This window comes from Pithys albifrons, chromosome 10 (assembly GCF_047495875.1).
Source record: "Pithys albifrons albifrons isolate INPA30051 chromosome 10, PitAlb_v1, whole genome shotgun sequence".
In the NCBI taxonomy this organism is placed as follows: domain Eukaryota; kingdom Metazoa; phylum Chordata; class Aves; order Passeriformes; family Thamnophilidae; genus Pithys; species Pithys albifrons.
Window position 1 is genome coordinate 10,838,020 of NC_092467.1, and position 19,843 is coordinate 10,857,862.

Here is a 19,843-nt window from a genome sequence, read left to right on the forward strand (position 1 = left end):
TCACAATAAATTTTTACAAAAAAAATAAGAAAATCTCAAATGCATCTTCTGTACTTCCTATACACAAATACTTCTCTCACGCACTGCTGAGTAAAACAAATATTCTTTAACTCTCTCTGCTTTGGATTTTGTTCTGATAAAGTAGAGTGTGCTACTTCTGTCATCTCAAACTTGGTATTTTCCTATGTGCTTTATTTCATTCAGTATTTAAGGACAACAGAATCAAATCAAAAGGAAGCAAGTTAGATTGATAGAATGTGGTGCTTATTAGCATTAAGAATTGACACAATTCACTGTATACAGGCCACCAATACAGCAGAATTGCGGGATTATATAAATTTCAATTTGTTATATATTTGGTGATCAATTGTATAACACATTAAAAGAAAACAAACAAAAAAAAAAAACCTGACACAGAATACCATACTGACAGTTGTAGGTGTGCAAAATCATTCATTATGGCCATAGACCACTGTGAGTATAGAATGTACTTTTGAACTCCCTCTCTCCTAAGTGTTTGGAGAAAGCAGAAGGCTAGAAAATAATCATCAATGTCATCTGCATGGAAGTGTTTGTGTGCTCATTTCCAGGATCTCAGGTTTTAAGTAAGATTACTTAAGTAAAATCCTAAAAGAATTGTTATATAAACTGGCAATTGGATTTATGCAATTTTACATGGAAATGTTATGTAATAATACAACCAAAATATATATGTTTGCACAATGACATCTGATGCGCGGTATCTAAGTAGACAGCCAGGATTATTTTAGCAGTAAAGTGAAAAAGTAGTATTGTTATTTTAGTTCTTATTTCCATTCACAGTGTAAGACTAGCTTTATAATTTATTCAAAATATCTGAAAGACGTAAAACCAAATACTTGTTGACAGAGAATCAAACATGTATTTATTAAATTTCTTATGACTTAATGCTTTAAAAGCAGAGATGACAAAAAAGCAAACATTACCATCCAAGTCCTTGTGTAGGATCATCCAGGAGCACACGAACTATGTATAAGAAACAGCTTAGTAGCTTGAGAGAGAAATTGAATAATCGTATTCTCAGACCTATTTTGAAGAGAAAAGAAAATAATGAAATCAATTCAGGCTTTTCACTGTTTCGCCCACCTTGAAGGGAAAGCTAAAAGGAACTGGATTGTGGTAACAAAGCAAGGGTCAATCTACCCAGTAACCTGTCTCTGATGTGGGCAATTGGCATATCACACAGAGGAATGCGAGAATAAACCTGTCAGATACACATATATTACACTTTTCCATCTTTCAGAAATCTCTGTCAGTTTTGTAAATTTTGTAAAGTTTTATGTAAATAACTACTTAGTCATTTATTTGAAAACTATTCTTTGTCACTCATCTTTATTGACAACATGCTTTTTGTGCCTTTGGTAATTTTTAAAGTCCACTCTCTTGAAAGGGAAACTAGAACTACGTAATGCTTTTTGAGGTGCAAAATACAGCAACATGAAGAAAACATACTTTCAAACATAGGCAGAGAATATGCAGTAACAAGTGCTAAAATATCAATATCTCAAAGTCTTCATGCAGTAGCTTCACATACAGAATATATTAATTCTACTCCGACTTCTAAAATATTTAACTGTATTTATTTAATGTTGCAGTTGAGTCATTATGCCTTAAGAATCAGGATATCTGAAAGTCATGCTGAATGCACAACTGAACCAACAACTTGTTCCACAGCCCATGTGAATATTGAAATGTTCTAGCTGAAACGATATATCACAAATACTATCACAACATATTACAGGATTTCCCACAAACATAGGTCTAATGCACAAAGACAGGATTCCTTCCCAGGGGTCCACATGGACACTCCCCTGTCACATGGGCAGTTTATTTCAGCACTAATTGGAGCCATCTTCTACTACAGTGGAAATTCACTGCATTTTTGTGTGATTTTGCAGTCATTGGAGGATTAGAGTTCAAATCTCAGCATTGTTATTAAACTAAATAGACTTTTTTGCTAGTTTAAATATTTGTATCTGACTCTTGGTTTTCAGCTTTCATTCACTAATTGAGTCAAAACTGCCAGTTAGATAATGTTAAGTGGGTGGAATTCTCTTTAAGCATTCTTTTTTTTTTTCAATCTTGTGAACTGAGAGTCCAGTTTGCACAGCTGAACCCTTCTGTCCCTGTTGACTCTTACCTAGATGTGAATACATTTGCACCTAGTCACAGTAAGGACAATATACTTTACTGTTGCATTACTGAACTCAATGTAATTACTTCTGTGTGCATACACTCCCTTTTAAAGGAAAACAATCATAATTATATACATTTTGACTTTACTCATCTTCACTTCAAAATCAGCATCTTACAGATAAAACTGATAAATCACTTTTTATGTCTAGTAGTTTCCTTTCCCTTAAAACTCAATCTGCTACAACCAGAAAAATAGAAAATAGATTTTTAAATATTCTACCATGCAATTGCTGAAAGAAATCATAAGGTTTATTACACAAAGTCCTTAGTACTTTTAACTGTGAATTTGCAGTCGTCACATAAGAACTGGATGGACTTTTACAGCATCTTGATTCTAGGGCTTAAAATCTTGTGGACCATGAGAAGTTCCACAGCTGTTAGTGGCAATTTGGGTTGAGAACATTAACCTAATGATTCCTGCTGTCCTATCAAGAGTAATTACCCACAGACTATTTATTCCCCAACAGAAAAGGAAGAGAAGTAGTAAGTGGATTGAGAGGTGGAAGGAAGGAAAAAAGAAAGGGGGGAAGGAACAAATGAATGAACAAAAGAAAAAAAGAAGTAGAAAGTAGGTAATTAAGTTAGTTATCATCCTATTTGACTCGGAGACTGCATTCATTTGACTTGGAGACTGCTATGATCCTCATTCACAGCTTTTTTTGAACCTTTGCTGAAGAAAATATGAGTTGTTTGTTTGTCCTAACCTGTTTGTGGAAGTCTGCTGGAGTATGAATGGTTGCCATAACAACTAAGCTATTACAACTAGAAAAGCAGATAACATTTAAAAAAATAAAAGCACTCCTAACCCTAAACAACCAAAAACAGCCTATCAGGAAGACTTTTCCTTAACAACTTTCTTAGATGAGTATAGAAGTCTGTTATTTTTCTTCTGGTTTTTAGCTCTGTAAAACGTTAATCTTGGTGTGAAACACTTATTTTCTGCATTGAAAATGGCTTGGTTTCTAACCATAATTTGAAATTATATGTTGGTTTAAATGGCATAAAGGAAATGGTGCTTTTCTGATTAAAAATAACATCAATATAAGGGATGAATGTTTCCGCCTGCTGCCTTAAATTCTTAACTCTCAAACCTTAGTTCTGATAGATTGAGATCTCAGGCTTTGGATATTTCCATAGGGAATGGCTGTTCCCAGAATATGAGGCAGGGTCTCACACTAGGCAGGCAGTCAAAGGGAGGAAATACAGTCACCCTTGTTAAAGTTTTGGTTATATTAATATAGGGCTAACAAAAGCAATTTTTTGCTGGTAGAAATTTTCTGGAGCCTCATATCTGGGGATGTCACCTGTGAGTTGTAAGGAAAGCATGTGTTCCACTATCATGGAGATCTAGGATTTCAAATGTGGCAAGGAGGGGGACAATCACCAGAGAAAGAATTTAAAATAGGTTTTCAATTATTATTCTATTACAAAGGAAGCATTTCATATTTCTGTTTACTTACTGTCTATTTTTGTTCTCTATTTCACATGCTGTCAGTAGATCAACATGGTCTGCTTGACTTAATTTCTTTTTCTTCATTCACAGCCAGATTTTTCAAGTAGCAGGGTCACTTACACAGAATATCTCTGTATTTTAACATGGCTGCAGCTACATCAATCATACACTGTTATTCAGTTATTTGTTGTTTAATGGGAATGTAATTTCACTGTGTCTATGTATCCAACTTGCTTCATACTCATGTTCTTTAAAAAGAATTGTTAATAACAGTTCAAAATCTACTTGTTTTGTGAACTAAATATAACTATGACAAATCTTAATGTTTCCTTCTCAGTTTGAACAAGTACTTGCTATTTTTACAGGCATTTTAAGTACAGAATGATACATTATAGTCCGTTACTTCTGACTGCCACTTTCACTTTTATTATAAATTCTTCATGCTTTCCTTGGGAGCATTCTTTGCAATTAATTGTCACATTTAAAGAGCTTGTCTAAACAGAGTGAAGAGACACCAGATGAGGATTTTACAATCACCTTCCATTATTCCTTTCTCATAAGTCACTGGTACATTTTTGAGTTTTAGCAAAATCATCTCAGTAGCAGCTGACTTTAGGAGTTGGACCAAAATATACTGTTAATAATTTATACCCTGATGACAGTTATCTTTTATTACTCTTTACTGAATTGAAAATTCACTTATTTTTTCCCTTTGAGACTTATTTTAGGCTGTGATAATGCAGTGTGTGATCTTGGCAAGTACAAGCAAGTCATACAAGTATGTCATCTTTCTCTCATACCTTGAACTTGGCTAGACATTTGCTTGCAGAAGATTGAGTGAAAGCTGGGTTGGCATTGGACATGGGCTTCTTTTATCAGTTTAAACCAGAATAATAATGAATAAAACAGCTGGTATTTCAAGCTACTGGCCTGTGTGTGATTTAGATCAGAATAGTGTTCTATAGAAAATTTATATAAATTCTAGAGTTGACTGCTGTGGTTGACAAAGCCACGTGATAATATGCAAAAACTGTTTGATGAACACGTTTAGTTTAATTTAGTTATACTATCTGAAAATTTGCTGATACTCGTGACAATTTTCTCAGTGATAGCAATTACATCTTTAATTTGTGAAGGAAGGGCTTCAGTGCTCTCACTGAATACAGACCAAGATCTAGTATCTTTGTTTACCAACTCCTGACACCTCTGGGCAATAGACTCCTCCAATTTCCATGAAGGATTGAAATAGTACACTTGAAGGAGTGGCAGGTTACTATGTCAGCAGTACGTTTTTAGAGCTTTTATTTTGGGGTTTCTGGTTCTGAGTATTTGGTCAGGAACTAAGATCTGTATAAGCAGAAGGAGTGTTTGAATTTATAATCCTGCAGGGGGGAATTTTTTTTTTATTTTTAATTTTGTACTCGTGACTATTCACATCATTTACTAGCAGAGGTAGTTCTCTGCTTTCTATGCTATTTAGGCACTTGAATAAAGATGAATTTCCCATGTGTGTCTACGTAAGTGTAATAAGTAATGCATATCCTATGGATGAAACTCCAGAAGCCTTCTTAAACTTGATTCTCCAGCTAAAAAACAGCAATTAATTCCAAAGGCCATATTGAAAATGTCAGTAATTCACAGCATGGTGCCTTTTTTGGAGGGGTGGGGGAACATTTTGTTTACTAGGAAAGTGTAAAAAGCTTAGCCAATAAAAAGATCAAGCTCTGTGATGTAAAACTAGTATTTATTCAATACTGGCTCTTGCAGATATAAGACCTTATGGTATATCTTATTTTTGAAAACTTGATCTAGTCTCCCCAGTTGTGGTTGGATGGGGTTTTCATATTGGGACACAAAAAGTAAAGTTATTTCTTTTCTCCTTTCTGTCTTTTCCCAAACACAAAAAAGGGAGAGGGGGAGGGAATTTTAACCATATTACAAAGGTCAACATTTATTCTTTCTAGTGTAGAAGTTTTATGTATAAAGCCATTGTAATTTTAGTTCTTTACATATGCAATGCAAATAGAGGTAAGTTCAGTCCTGCTACACAGAAGAAAATTGAGGTCAGTTATTGCTGTTCTCTGCTAAGAACTCCACTGGTCTAACCATGATTTGATAATATTCCGTGTTTCCTTCCCACTGGACCAGTTGCATTGGTTTCTATAACTTGATTACTATCCTAATTCCTCCACATTATTCTCTTCCATGATGGCCTATGAATTTAGGCTTAAATGTCAAAGACGATATATTTTAATTAGACTACAGGCTAAAGACAAGGACTACATACCTGAGGGACCACAACCAGGAGGAGGTATGTCCTCCTCATGGTTGTCCTTTCCAAATTTTATTTTTTCTCCAATACAGATCAAGATTAAAATTTTAGGAATATTTCATAAAATAGAACACTTCAAAAAGCTAGGTACTTCTGCAGCTTTCCTCCCCATTTTCCTAAGTGTATCTCTGCTTTCCTAGACACAAGGTCATGACTTGTCAATGAACACTACACTGTGAGATCCATGCGAATTAGTCAACTTGATCACAGCACAGAAATAAAATCACGTCACTAAGTGTTTGATCCTTCACAATAAAAATGTTGGTTTAGACTTTAAATAACACTTTCTGGATTTGTTTTGGATATTATGTAAAACCGACTCCCCTACAGGGTAAAATTTGAACTCAGAAGAAAATCAATGATAACTTCATAGTTGCCTTGAATTGAATTGAGTTTTACTCAGTGTCACAAATATACTTAACAGAAATTAATTCAACTGCTTACTTGATCTTTGGTTTTTGATGAAGAAGAGCTTTAGTCTCTCTTTAAATGTATTTTCATTCATATAAAATTCAACTTGCACCCTGAAATATAAAAGGAAGTATTAGAATTGGATATGAAAGATAATAAATTACTATTTCAAAATACTTTGTTTCTCTAACCAGCTATTCTTTATGTAAAACTAAAGAAACATAAAATGTTCCACCAAAAGGTCACTTGACTTTGAATGATTAATATTAAAAGGGTTTTTAAAAAACCCTCCAACCAACCAAAAAAAAAAAACCACCAGCAAACAAAATACCGTTTTGTTTATACCCTTTACATGCAGAATTATTTTTATGTTACTTGGACAGTCTACACTGCTGAATAAGAAGCTCTATGCTTTTGGTATTTTCATTGAAAGACTATCTTCACATTTGCATCTTAGTAGGGCAGATTTCCTTGATGTTCAGGTTAAGCCTTCCATTTCAATTTAACTCCCTTTCTGTAAGAGTGAGATTTTAGTGATTCTTCTTTTTTCTATCTTGTTCACATCTCTATTAAGCACTCATGCCTCCATTCACTTGTTTGTATTCACCTTTAATGAAAAGCTCATGAACCAAACAAACCATCCTACTGAGATCCAAAAGCAAAATTATGTTGCAATCATTCAATGTTGCACAGAAAATAACTCCCCGTCTGATTATGGTAAACTATCAGTGCCATCTTTTCTTTTGTCCATTCCCCTCAGATCTGCCAGGATGTACGTCACCTTTCTGCCCCTCAATTTAGCCTGAGTACAAGTCATGCAAATAGTTGTACAGACTGAAGAGAGAACTGCTGCAGGGGCTGGCAAGCCAAGGTGGTGTACAGAAGCTTGGGCTGTTCAGCACTGTGGGGCTGTACTGCTCGCTGTAGGATGAGTGCAGCATTAGTCTCATTGTCACTGAAGTCCCTGCTCCACCCAGCTCACTGAATACCCTCACCAACCCAGTTCTCGTCCAGCAACAAATCTCTCCCACAGCACAATTTCTGTCCCTTCCTGAGAAGTCAGTCCTCAGTTTGAGAACTGTTCTGTTATTGCTAAAGAATAAAATGACAACATACAAGTGAGTTACTTCCTCACATCTCACTTCCTGTTACATCATCGTGTGTTGCACAATTGCGCATACGTTTTCTGTTCACAAGCATGCCTGAACTTTATTTCAGCATTTCTTCTCAGCAATCTTTTCCTTCTTCATATTTGCATACTTCAATTACTTGGTTTGATCTGTATTGTCATATTTTTCTAGCAGAATCCTGGCTTTAGTTTTTTCTCTTCTTGTATGTGAAGCCTTTGCCAAAACAATTTTCATGTAATCTAATGTTATCTATAGTGTCTCTCTTCACCTCAAGTACTTTTCTATACCATATATTTTCATACACTTATGGAAACAGAGATTTATTTATGATATTTGGGCCTAGAATGGGTGGCATCTCAGGTAATGTGACCTTTTTATTCTTGTTTATTCCTAGAAGTTTAGGCATATCACTTGGTAGGACAGGGTCACATAAGGAAGGCTCTGATTCACTCAGTGGGATTGGTTATTTTTAACTAGTCATTTACCTTTGGTGTGCTTTATTGTAGTGATCCTTGTAGAATGGGTAATTACACTGCTTCCTATTCAGAGGAAGCAAAAACATAACCTTATTTTTAAGAATCTATATTTTGCCAAGGTACTTAATGTCACTAATGCAGTGACAGTTTCAGTGGGAAACATCTCCCATGATTTGGCAGATGCCACATGCTAAGTGTATATACTTAATCCTCAAGGATATAATTCAGTAGGTAAACAAAGTGGCAAAAGCTATTGAAGAGATGTTATTAAAGGATGCACAGTATTGGTGTTCTTTTCCTTTTTTCTTTTTTTTTTAAACATTCTAAACTCTCAGAGTTTTCTGTAAGAAAATTGCAGTAATCACTTATGAAAAAGCAACACGTTAACATTATGCCATGATTTAATGATAAAGAGGAAAGAGGATGTGGGAGCTAATCACCCTCCTATCACTACCATTATGAATTGTTCTGATAGCCTTCTAACAGCTGTCTACTTTTCTTTTCTTAGTAACCTCTGCTCACAGCAGACTGGGATTCCACAAAACAGCAGTTTCCATGGCAAAGTGGATTACGAATTCTGCTGATACCACTTCTGTGGCTCCTTCTCCTTCCCCTGACTTTCTTAAACTTTAGTTAAAACTGTAGTGGCCTTCTACATTTGTAGAAAATACACTACTATGCATCTGTGATTAATGTATTCTCATGATCCTCTGGCTACCTGACAGGGAATATTTCACTTTATTTCTTGAAAGTGACTGTTTACTAAGTAAAGCTACGTTTGAACAGCTGAAGGAGCCACTGGCAGGGATAAGGACAGAAATCTCTAGGTACTGCTTCTTCTCTGCTTTTCATTTCTAGGGAGAACATTCATTACACTTGCACACTTGTTGTAATCTTTTAATGGTTAATATTTTACTACAAGTATTTGCTCTTTTCTGTATTTTTCCCACTATGAAGCACAACCTAGAAGAGCAGTACTTTGGGAACATACCACAAATAAATCCTCCAGTGAAATAATAAGATCATTTCATAGCAATAGTAGTGAAGGGCTTGAACAAGCTTTTTCTGGACTTAACTAGTACAAGTTATAAGGATGTTTGAAGTGTGGGAAACTTATTGTGACATACTTATATAAAATAAAACCTGATTACTCTGTTGCAGGATAAGTGCTACTGGAATCTGATTCCAAGCAAATGGTTTTGATGCAATGGCACACTTGCAGTTCAGGGGGATAGAATATGTATATGCCAATCATCCGGCGTAGAGAATAGATTTGGGGTTACTCTGTATTTAAAAGGGTAGTTTAAACAAGTTGTGCTCCATGTTTATTCTCTTCCTGTAAAAGACAGCTGTAGTTCAGTCCACCCTAACCAAAGAAAATCAAGTTCAAGGATTAAAATGCTGTTCCTTGACAATGGTTACAAGGACAGAAATGTTTGCTGAGCATAAGGATTTTGTGTATGCAGTCAGTTAATTACATCTGAATTTTTCAGTGCAAGTAGTAGACTGAATAGTCCATGAAAAGCTGCTTTTGGAGATGCTTTGCTGACTCTTGCTTCAGCTTTGCAATGATAGTGGTCTTCACTGGTTTAAACACAAGGAACAGTGATGTCAGTGGATCTTTCAAACTGTAAGAGGCATCTTGAACTACCCAAAGTCCAAGTATACTTTGCATTCTTATAATTCAATTAAGATGTAATTTGAGTAGAACATTTTAATGTAATACAAAGTATTGCAGGAAAATTCTAATTGATGCCAGGGACACTAATGCAGAGCACTTCTGATGGCTGCAAAACACTGGGACCAATCTGTCTGCACTCTTGTTACTTAACTCATTTTGCCTGCATTTTTCAGTTGCTCTTTGCAGTGTCATTCTAACTCCATAGCCACACTTTAGTAACAGTATTACCTTGCACCCTCAACTCTACAAATTATCTTTCTTTTGTGCTAGAAAGAAGTAGATTTGGCAGAAATAATCACTTCCAAAATGAAACTATGAGTTGAATTTCTCACTAAGTGCATGCAAAGAGCTGTAAGTGCTATTTATTGATGTTGGAATGAAGAAAAGGTATTAACTGTACACATAGATCCAATCTGAAAAACTGATTTACATAAATTTTTTTTCAATACATCTTTTTAGGTAGGAAAACATTTTATATTTTTCCTACAAAGAAAGCCCTGTAATATAGAAAGAGTATATATATATATATATACATATATATATATATGTGAAACCCTGTTAGATTTCAAACCTGAAATCTTATTATGTAGGGTGCAGACAGGTGCTTAAAAATGAAGCATCTGAAGCACTGAAGTGAAAAGCTATTATCAGATTTTCTTTTACTGTTCAAAAAAATAAAGGAAAAAGAGTTTTTTTCTTATGACTTTTACCAAAAAGATTAGTGTACTTTAGTGATGACTGTCATGGATAACATTTCTATTTGAGGTTTTGCAATTTCTGAAACTCTCAGAACACTGATTTGTATTAAAAGCTACAAAGTTACTCAAGCTGTTTGCCATGCACTGTGCTGACAAAATCTAACTTGTCATGCACTTTCTTAAAGATGACTCTAACAAGAGTAGAGTAATTAAGACTGACCAGTACATATATATATATATATCAATGGAAATGTATTTTACAATCAGCTGGCCTCAGTTACATAAAACTGTCTTTGTGAAACCGATATAGGTCCATGGCAGTAATTTAATATTACAGCAGTAGGGATAGGAAATGGCATTATTTTTCTTTTAACATTCCTGAGGGCAAGATTTTTAAGAGAAGTTGGTAGTATGCATGCTTTTCAATAAATTAATAATACTTCTCTTTTTTAAAATCCACCACTCAAGTCTTGCATATTCAAATTATCTCAGTCCTGCACTCATGAAAACCAGTGGTAAATTTACCATTCTGGTAATGGTGCAGTAATAAATTTCCAATCCGCATTTGTCATTAGAAACCCTGAAGGAGAAAATACTATGAAGTTTTACCATGGGGAAAAGAAATCTCAGAGTAGTCTCTCTCACACACTTGACTTTTTTTCTGCAAATATACTTTTCTGTTGCAAAGTATTGACTGAGGTAAGAAAGTTAATAAATCAATCATGAATGATGCATTAAGAAATAAGGCACTTTGAGCTAAATTTTGAAAGACAGTCACTGAGGGAAGATACTGGATAAATTTAGTAAAACTTTTTTTAAAAACCTTTTTTTTTTTTTTTCAAAAAAGCATACAAGGTGGGGAAAATAGATATTTTAATGTGATTTTATTGCATGTGAAAATAGCTCTTTTTAACTTCTGGGCAAAAATATTTCACCAGCACAGAGCTATTGCAATGGAAATGCATTATGTAAGGCTTTTTTACTGCTTAAGTCTGAATATCAAAGAACTCTGAGCAATGGGATGTGCTTCAGGAGTTTCATTCCACACACTGCTCAGTGGTAAAACCTGATGAATATCAAGCATACTGTGCTAACACCTTTCAGTCTTTGTCAGTCTGCATTTAACTCTACATTAGAGCATTAGTAACAAAATAAGTAATAACCCATTGCAAGTACTTTTTTTCCCTGCTCAAATCTTATTCTGTTCATCTGGACAATTTCTCTATTGTTTTCCTGAAATTATTTTTCTGCACCAACTTTTCTCTTTGCCATTCAACAAACATTTAAGTTTGGTTTTAAGGGAAATGTTGCTTTGCTGTGAAAGGCAATGGGACAGTTGGTGACTCATGAGTAACAGAACTGCATTAGGAGGGAGACAATTCATGTGTCTAACATGCCCTGTCCTCTGTGTCACAACTGCATGTCCCTGACACTTGTTGATCTAAAACAAAAGGTTAGATGGCAGATCCAGTCTATTCATTAAATCTGTCTCCTCTCTGATAGGTGAGACATACACAGGGACAAACGTCTCACCTGATTATCCTGCACACATTGCACAAATGAATTAGAAATTACTGTTCTTAGAGTAACAAAGTGGCTCAAGTTGTTGATTTAAATTTAACAGTATTTCTACTACAGTATTTTAATGCTAATTATTGCAAAGCTTTAATTTGAACATAATTATAAATGTTTACCAAGCTTCTGTCTCTTGCAATGCGGCTCGTTTAATTGTTACCTTAGTAAGACTCATGTTCTTTCAAAAAAAACCAAAAAACTTTAGTTATTTACCCAAGTAGGCACTCTTGTGCATATACTGAAAACAGTCTGCAGGGTCAGAGGTAGTTTTAGGAGTTTTTTTAACCCTCCATCTATTTACCTTCTTGCCTCCAACCTCTTTCTTTGGTCCTCTGAGACCTTTCTCCTGCTACTCCATGCTTACACTACAGTTTACTGCCCACAGTCCTCTTCCAAATCTTCCTTCTCCCTGTTCTTCCATCAAAATTTTTAAGATTCTTCCAGTCCCTTCTTCAGCAATTCCTTTTCTCTAGTCCCTTGTAGAAGTCACCCTTTTTTCATCATCTAGATACTACAAAATTTCACTATTTTCCTTGAAAACATTGAGGAAGTAGCACACTGTCCCACCTGTGGGTTGTTTCCCTTTGCTCCAAGTTCCTGCATCAACCTTTGCTTTCAACATGGTTTTCTTTACTATTGCCATCTGGAATCTCGGGACTGTTTTTCTTCCTTTCCTGTCCTTTTCTGTTCTCCTTGTTAACTTCCTTTCATTCTGGCCAAAGTCTCGTTCTCCTGTTTCTATTTCTGCTTTTTGTTTTGCAGGAAGAACTCATTCTCTCCCCTAGAACCACCACCTCTAACCACAGTCAAAACAGAATGTATAGCCTGTAGGTCTCCTTCCATGTCACTGTTAACAATTTCTTGGTTCTTTGTTATCGTAACAAGTGTCACTAATTTAGTGTTACCTCTGGCAGCTTGTCCCTTCTCATTATCCACCTCCTTCTGTCACTGTACCTTTTAGCTTAATAGTAAAGCTAAAGGTCATCCTTCTAAATGTCTGGCGTTCAAAATCTTGGCCTGCATAACAGGTACCTCTGGACTTTACTATTATCACCTCATGACCTTGACAAATCTGTCTTTTGAGATATTTACCTTTTCTCTCCCCTTAAGTTATTTCACCAACTTTGTCCACCTCCAGTACTGTACATTAGGGTAGCCCACACACACCAAAGCTTTAGTAAATACGCTCTGAGCACTGCATACACACCATATGTGCCTGTGGCCCTTAAAAGATACTTCTTCCTCAAGTCCAGCAGAAGTTTAATGATGACCACTTAGGAAAATATCCACTGTGTGTTCAGAATGGATGGTGGTGATGGGGTTGTGTCACTGCTCTAGCACTTAAACTGTGATGTTATTTCTCTGTAGATTTTATTTTAATAAGTTTGAATTCAGTTAACAGTTTTCTCTTACAAAACAAGCAGTAAACACTATGAGAGACATTGTCATGGAGATTAACCAGATAAAGATAGAAACAGGTGTCTGGATAAATAGCAGCCCTAAACTGTTCTGGTAGATTGTGTCACAGAATAGAATATTAAATAAATAAAAATCTTAGACTCATTGCTTACTTTAGATATGGCAGTTTACAGTTCCACATACCTTTCTTACGTACAAAAAAAAACCACCTGGGAATGAAACACATCATCTTTTCTTGGTTTTGGTTTTGGTTTAGTTGGAGTTATCTTTTTTTTCAGTTGTTTCTGTGTGAGGTAGTCCAGTGCTTAAAGCTTAAACACTGTGAACATAGGACTCATGTTTAATGAGAGAAAGGATGAGCCCACATCTTGACTTCAAGGAAATGCTGAGCACTTTTCTTCAGTTTGGTTCCTTGCAAGTGACCCAGTCTCAAGATTACCAGAGAAATTCTAATCCCTATTCACTTAAACTCTGTTTCTCATCTGTAAGATAAATGAATTGGACTATTCTGTTACTGCTCTTCCAAAAGCTATCTTTTACTTGTCATTTTTCAAGATTTCATCTTTTCAAAACCAGCAGGTAGAACAAAGTTGAGAGCTGTCTGTACATGGTACCCTTACAGATTAGATGGCTAATCTAAGTTTTATTTTTACTTAAAAAATGAGAAATTAAGATTTAGTGTTCTTAAAACGCAGCAGAAGGGAGGAGGAAAAAAGAGCAGATGGATAGAAAAATCAAAAAAAGGAACAAAAAAACTTTGTGGGTGAATCCTAATCTGTCATTTTCTAATTGTCACATGATGAAGTGTAAAATAGAATTTTAAATATGACTCATCAATATGTTACCTGGAACACAGAGCCAGCTTCCTACTAGATTTGATCCAATGCCCACTTAGATCAATGGAAATACTCTATTCATTTAGAGCTGAGTAAATAATCAAATAGTAAAAATATCCAAACTAGTTATTTTTCTATTGTTTGCAGTATTTAACTAGTATTTTTCTCCCAAAATTAATTTTCTTTCTATTTCAATTATACAATATATTTTACATAAAACCGTGAGGTCAATGTGAGATTCAATAGAGCATATATATAGATATATACAGAGATATATAGATATATATATATATATAGGCTCCTCTCTAACATGATTCCACAACTTTTCATTGTCACCATCTTCTTTTTATTATTACTTATGTTTGCTGGCTTTTCTGCTTTTGTTCTTTTTTTACTGCATTATGCTAGCTATACTTAGTAAACTTCAATTATAGCCAACAATTTATTCAGTGTTTCCTGAAAAAAATGTACAGCATAACTGTATCAAGTCAGAAAAAGAAATTTTATGTCTTGTTTTTTTTTGGGAGGGTTTCTTTCCAAACTGAAATACTGGGATTGGGGAAGTTAATCTACATTTTTACCATTGTCATAATAAACTACAGGGAAGTATTAGCTACCCAAAAGGAAATAGAAGTTTTTGAAAAGTGGCCTTAAACTACAGCAGTCAGTGTAAACAGATGAATTTACGTGATCTCTGTATGGAATCTTACTCACTGATTAACATTTCCTAAGGAGAGAAGTTTCAGAAATGCAGCGTTCTCAGTTCTAAGACAGAAATGTCAACATGTCATGTCAAAAACACATGTCCTTTTTTCCCTCTAAAATTTGTTTTGTTCAGTAAGGTTTATTATATTTTAGATTTACTGTTGTATAAGGAAAAATCTATTTGATTTTTCCAAGGAAAGTGTGTTCATTAACCCGAAGTATAGTTTTGTTTTCATGTGAATTCCTGTACTACTTGGACTTTTTGACCCAATTAAAACAGAATTTGCCTTCTGTATTTCCTGTGATGTGATATTAACGTGATGCCTCAAAACTTGAATTACATAAGTCCCTCAAAAAATATTCTGTCTACTACAGAAAACACCTTGCAGGTAAAATTCATCTCCAGTCAATGAAGTGTGGCACTCAGTCTAAATTCACACATGCCCATTCTGCAAAGGCAATCCAGGTAGGAACTACAATTTCAGGAGTTAGTCACAGGAAACTAAGCAGTGAAATTCTTGAGATACTATAACCTTCAAATATTTAGACCTTACTTCACCAGAATGAAGTTGTTGCTAGTTTTAGTCTCCAATGAGATCATCTGCAGTCTCTGTGTGCATCTCTATACCTGTGATACATCTTTGATTCCTTGCTTACTTGACCTCTTGGCTGTTTCCTTCAGCAAAATTGCAGAATGTTTCTTCAGCTTGGGAGATGTGAAGGAAGAAAATTTCCCTTTCTGTTACTGCCTTTGCCACTTACTCCTTTTCCTTCCAGCCCCAATCCTCACAACTTCCTCTTGCCACCCCCAGCTGTCACCACAGTTTGCTTTGTCACCTTCTAATCCCCTCCGGAGAAGGATATGATGAGTGTGGAATAAGTGCCAAAGCTGCTCTCCAGGGCCCTGTGCAGCAGATTCACTCAGAGCAGTTTATACAGGATGAAAAGGCTGCCTGAGTTTTATGCTACATGGAAGGTAAATCCTTGTACACATCTATGTGGAAATGTAAACATAAGTGTGCTTATTTATGTAGGACTAACAAATTAAAATTATTGTACTTTCACAGAAATTGCCTGAAAATTGTATTTGACAGGTTACTTAAGAGTGTAAATAAGTCTGACAGTCCAAATCACTACTGTAGTAGTAATCCACAAAGGCTTAGTATTTTTCCAGTTGTGTCTTCAAACAAACAAACCAACCCCACAACTAAAAGAAAAACCAAACAAAAAACCCCAAACAAACAAAACCAGAAGAATGAGAAACAATTGTTGCAAGAGGGCAACAACTACAATGAAGCTTAAGCACAGTCTGGAGTAGGGGGTAGCAAAGCCTCACAATGCAGTAAATAAAAGCAGCTGCCCCAATGTCAGGAGCAGCAGGCACACAGTCACTGGGTTCAGACTGGTGGAACAGAGGGACGACAAGTTTCCTTTGTTTGCAGCCTGCAGAGGAGAGAGGAGCAGCTCTGAAACGAGGAGGGGCCCAAGTCTTGGGCTGTGGTTTGAGATTACAATCACTTGTACTACAGAGAAAGGGCTGCTGCCAGACCTGTCTGTTCCGAGTTATTTAGGACATGAGGCCAAGCTTAGACTGTGCTTCCAGGTCTACCAGTTTCAGTTTGAACTAGAGGAACTCTAATGTTGTTGTTTCTGACTGATAAACTTGTAGTCAAGTGTACACACAAAGTGGGAAATACACGCATGTGTTCAGCATGGAGTCATTTGTAAGAGTAGATTTGGAATCTCTACAAAACCAGAAAAATCATTAAGGAATAGTCAGCTGCATGGCTTCATTGAATCACGTTTGATATTTATCAGCTTATAACTGGCTTTCAGGACAGTCAGGCAGTTTTTATTTTACAGATGCAGTAGGTGCTTATGTTTGGAACTGAATAGTTGTTTATTTTTGAACACATAGTTCATTGCTCTCAAAAATGCAATTGCTTGCCAGCTATTATTAAGTCTATCGGTACTGACCAATCAACACTTGATTTGCTTATTACCAGATAAACCACTGGTACAGATTTTTGTACGAATTAGGTGTAAACACTAAATCACATATCTGTCAGTCATGTAAAATAGGGTTGCGCTGACTGTTGGCAGGCAGCAGTAGATACGTTGTCAAGTTAGGATGTTGTTTTATGACCAGTGCAAGAAGCTGCCATCTGTACAAGCTGGGGGTGGAGTGTCTCTGCTCACATCACCCTTACAAGGGGGTGACTTCTAGACTAGTCTGACTAGGACTTTGTCCTAATTGAAGACTATTTAGATTCTTTCCTTTAGAGAGAGAGTTTTCAATCACATCAGTTTGTTGGTCAGACTTATCTTTGTGATTATTATACCTGATGTAAATGCATAGCAGGTGTAAGCACTCTGGGATGGTGGCAAAGGCAGGACCTTAATGCAGCTGCAGTGTTTGACCAACCTACAGTGATTACAAACTATCTCATTGTATTGCTGTGAAAGACAACATGCACTTGCTGCCACGAAGTTAATGTACCAATTCATTAGATGCCTAGATAAACAAAATACTGGTAAGAAAGGGTGGCTGGGCAGATGACAACCAAAAGCTCTGGTCCAGGATGGTAGGTACAGTGTGGTGTTCATGGAATTGCAGTCATAAATGTGGATATAAGTATCTGGGTCTATGTTGCCACAGAGTCATAAAAAAAACAAACAAACAAAAAAAAAAAAAGGTGGATTATAAAAAAAAAAAAATCCTATCTCTGTCATCATCAACACCCAAAACTCACACTCTCCATGTTCCTTCCTCCTCTCTGTGTGTTTTTCCCCTGAGGTTTTTTCCCTGAGTCTCACCTGCCTTCCCCCCAAGGATGTCCCAGTATGGTTCCTCCCAGTACCTAAGCCTAATCTTACCCTATGCCAATCCCCTCCAAACCCCACCCCTACCCGAACCCTTAAATCCAGTCCCCCACCGAAAATAAAAGATTTTGGCGTGATTCACAACCCTGCATGTGTCTGGATTATTCTGGGAGCCATCCCCTACCCGATCCAAAGCTATGTTTGTCACTATACGGATGTTAAAGCTTCCAAATTGATAGTTTATGGAGAGGATACCATTTGTTTACTTGATCATGCCAATAATCGTCCAGTGAAAGACCATTTCACAAACACAAGTTACTTCTAAGATGCTACAGATGTTTCTCTGAAACCTTTCCTTAATGACACTGCCTGTATTGGTCTGTCTAATAACATTTTGTAAATATTAACTAATACAAAAGTTCCAGAGTACATTTTAGCACTTCAGAACACAGCACCAGGATCACTTTGGTATAATTGGGAAAACAATGATCTGTTTTAATAATAACTATATTGATGCTAAGAACAAAATTAAAATAATATGGAAATATCCATGGGAATGGGATGAATGTTGATGGAGGGAAATGTCTGAAAAAGGGTTATACGAGAAGGAGGTTATTAAAATAAGCAACAGTGTGTTACTTACTCTGCTCTTACATTATGTCCTCTTATCACTTGCCACTGTCTACTAAATAAATGACCAAACAGACCAGTTCAATCTGCTAAGTAACAGACTAAGTCTGTGTCCTAGTTGAGCAGGAGGGACCAGTTGACACTGTGTGGGGGTGATCAAAGCTGTGTATTCTACCCCTTCTATTCATTCCCCAAGGACAATGGGCCATTAGCAGCAGCTGTCCAGGGAGTCATTATCACCTTCACACTCAGCCTGAGGAGGCGGAGCTGCTAATGGGCCATCAACAGTTCAATACCCCCTGGCTCCCAGAGTTAATCACCCATTGTGTGAGTCCCCGCCCAGGGGGAGGGACTGGGTGCTCCCTGAGGGTACATAAATGGTGGGTAAGAAGACTTTGGTAACTTCTCGTCGGATCCAGAGGAGCAGCAGGACCTCGACAGCAGGAGATCACTGCTCTCGCCCAGACCACAGCCCTCGCCTGCACCAACAGGTTTTTCATTTCCTTTTACTCTGGACTTGGGGGAGCCACAGGGGTCTCAGCAGAAGGGCAAACAAACCCCCTTGGGTTTGTGCCCCAGGACACTGGGTTATACTGCTGGGTTTTTGTGAGTTGAAAGCAATTTCCCTTTTGTGTCAGTGTTTTTATTGTAATATTATTATTAAATTTTAGGTCTGACTTATAATCTCTCTCGTGGTGAGTTCATTTCCCCTGCTGGTTTGCCTTTAAACCAGCACAGTCTGCCTCAGTGCAGACACTCTTCAATTTTATAAGAAACCTAATTGAGCAAAGACAAATATGGTTGGCAAAATTTTTTTTTTAAATTGGAATATTGTAAGAGCTTTCATCCTTTTGACAATAGCAGAAAACTTAGAACTTTACATTTCACTGTATAAATTTACACCATCAACTGAAACAGCATTATGCACTGCTAGCTACTAAAATAAAGCATGATATAATTCCCTGTTTCAATTTGTAGTGTTTATAAAATCAAAATTGAACCTTTTACAGGCATAGTCAGAACTACAAGTCAGACACACAAGTAAGAAGATGCATAAACTCAGTATTCCCAAAAGGAGGATTTTACAGGTCATATTTTTGTGGTAAACTGATTCTGGAGAAGTAGCAGCTACCCACAGTCAGCAGCTAAATCCCCTGTCCTGCCCTACCACACAAACAAATACCTACACATGAAGGCTATTGAGCCACTGTTCTGTTTAGAGGAAGGCTCTCTTCCATTTACTGCTGTAACCTTGTCTATTTTTCTTTCTTTAATTCTTCCATTTTCATGTTTGCTGTCTTCAAATGTCTCTAAAAATCAAACAAACCTCAAAACACTCTAAAAGTAGCTCTCAAGTATCACTTTTTGTATGTCTTCAGAATTAAGGGTAGTTTGGTGTCCTGAATACTTAATTGGTTGACTGCAATCTTATCTATACA

At 36.3% G+C, this 19,843-nt stretch overlaps 1 protein-coding gene across 6 annotated transcripts in view; it reads right to left on the bottom strand.

The window, feature by feature from the left end:
* KCNT2 (potassium sodium-activated channel subfamily T member 2) overlaps window positions 1–19,843 on the bottom strand; it is a 124,134-nt gene that overhangs the window by 87,621 nt on the left and 16,670 nt on the right. For all 6 annotated transcript variants that reach the window (XR_011698608.1, XM_071564779.1, XM_071564777.1 and 3 more), the window contains exons 2-3: window positions 6,465–6,544; window positions 966–1,065 (exon numbers count right to left, since the gene is read on the bottom strand). Coding sequence is in view for 5 of the 6 variants with exons in the window: in XM_071564779.1 (XP_071420880.1) it covers window positions 966–1,065; window positions 6,465–6,544 (180 nt within the window). In the remaining variant the exon portion in view is untranslated. The remainder of the gene's footprint in view (window positions 1–965; window positions 1,066–6,464; window positions 6,545–19,843) is intronic.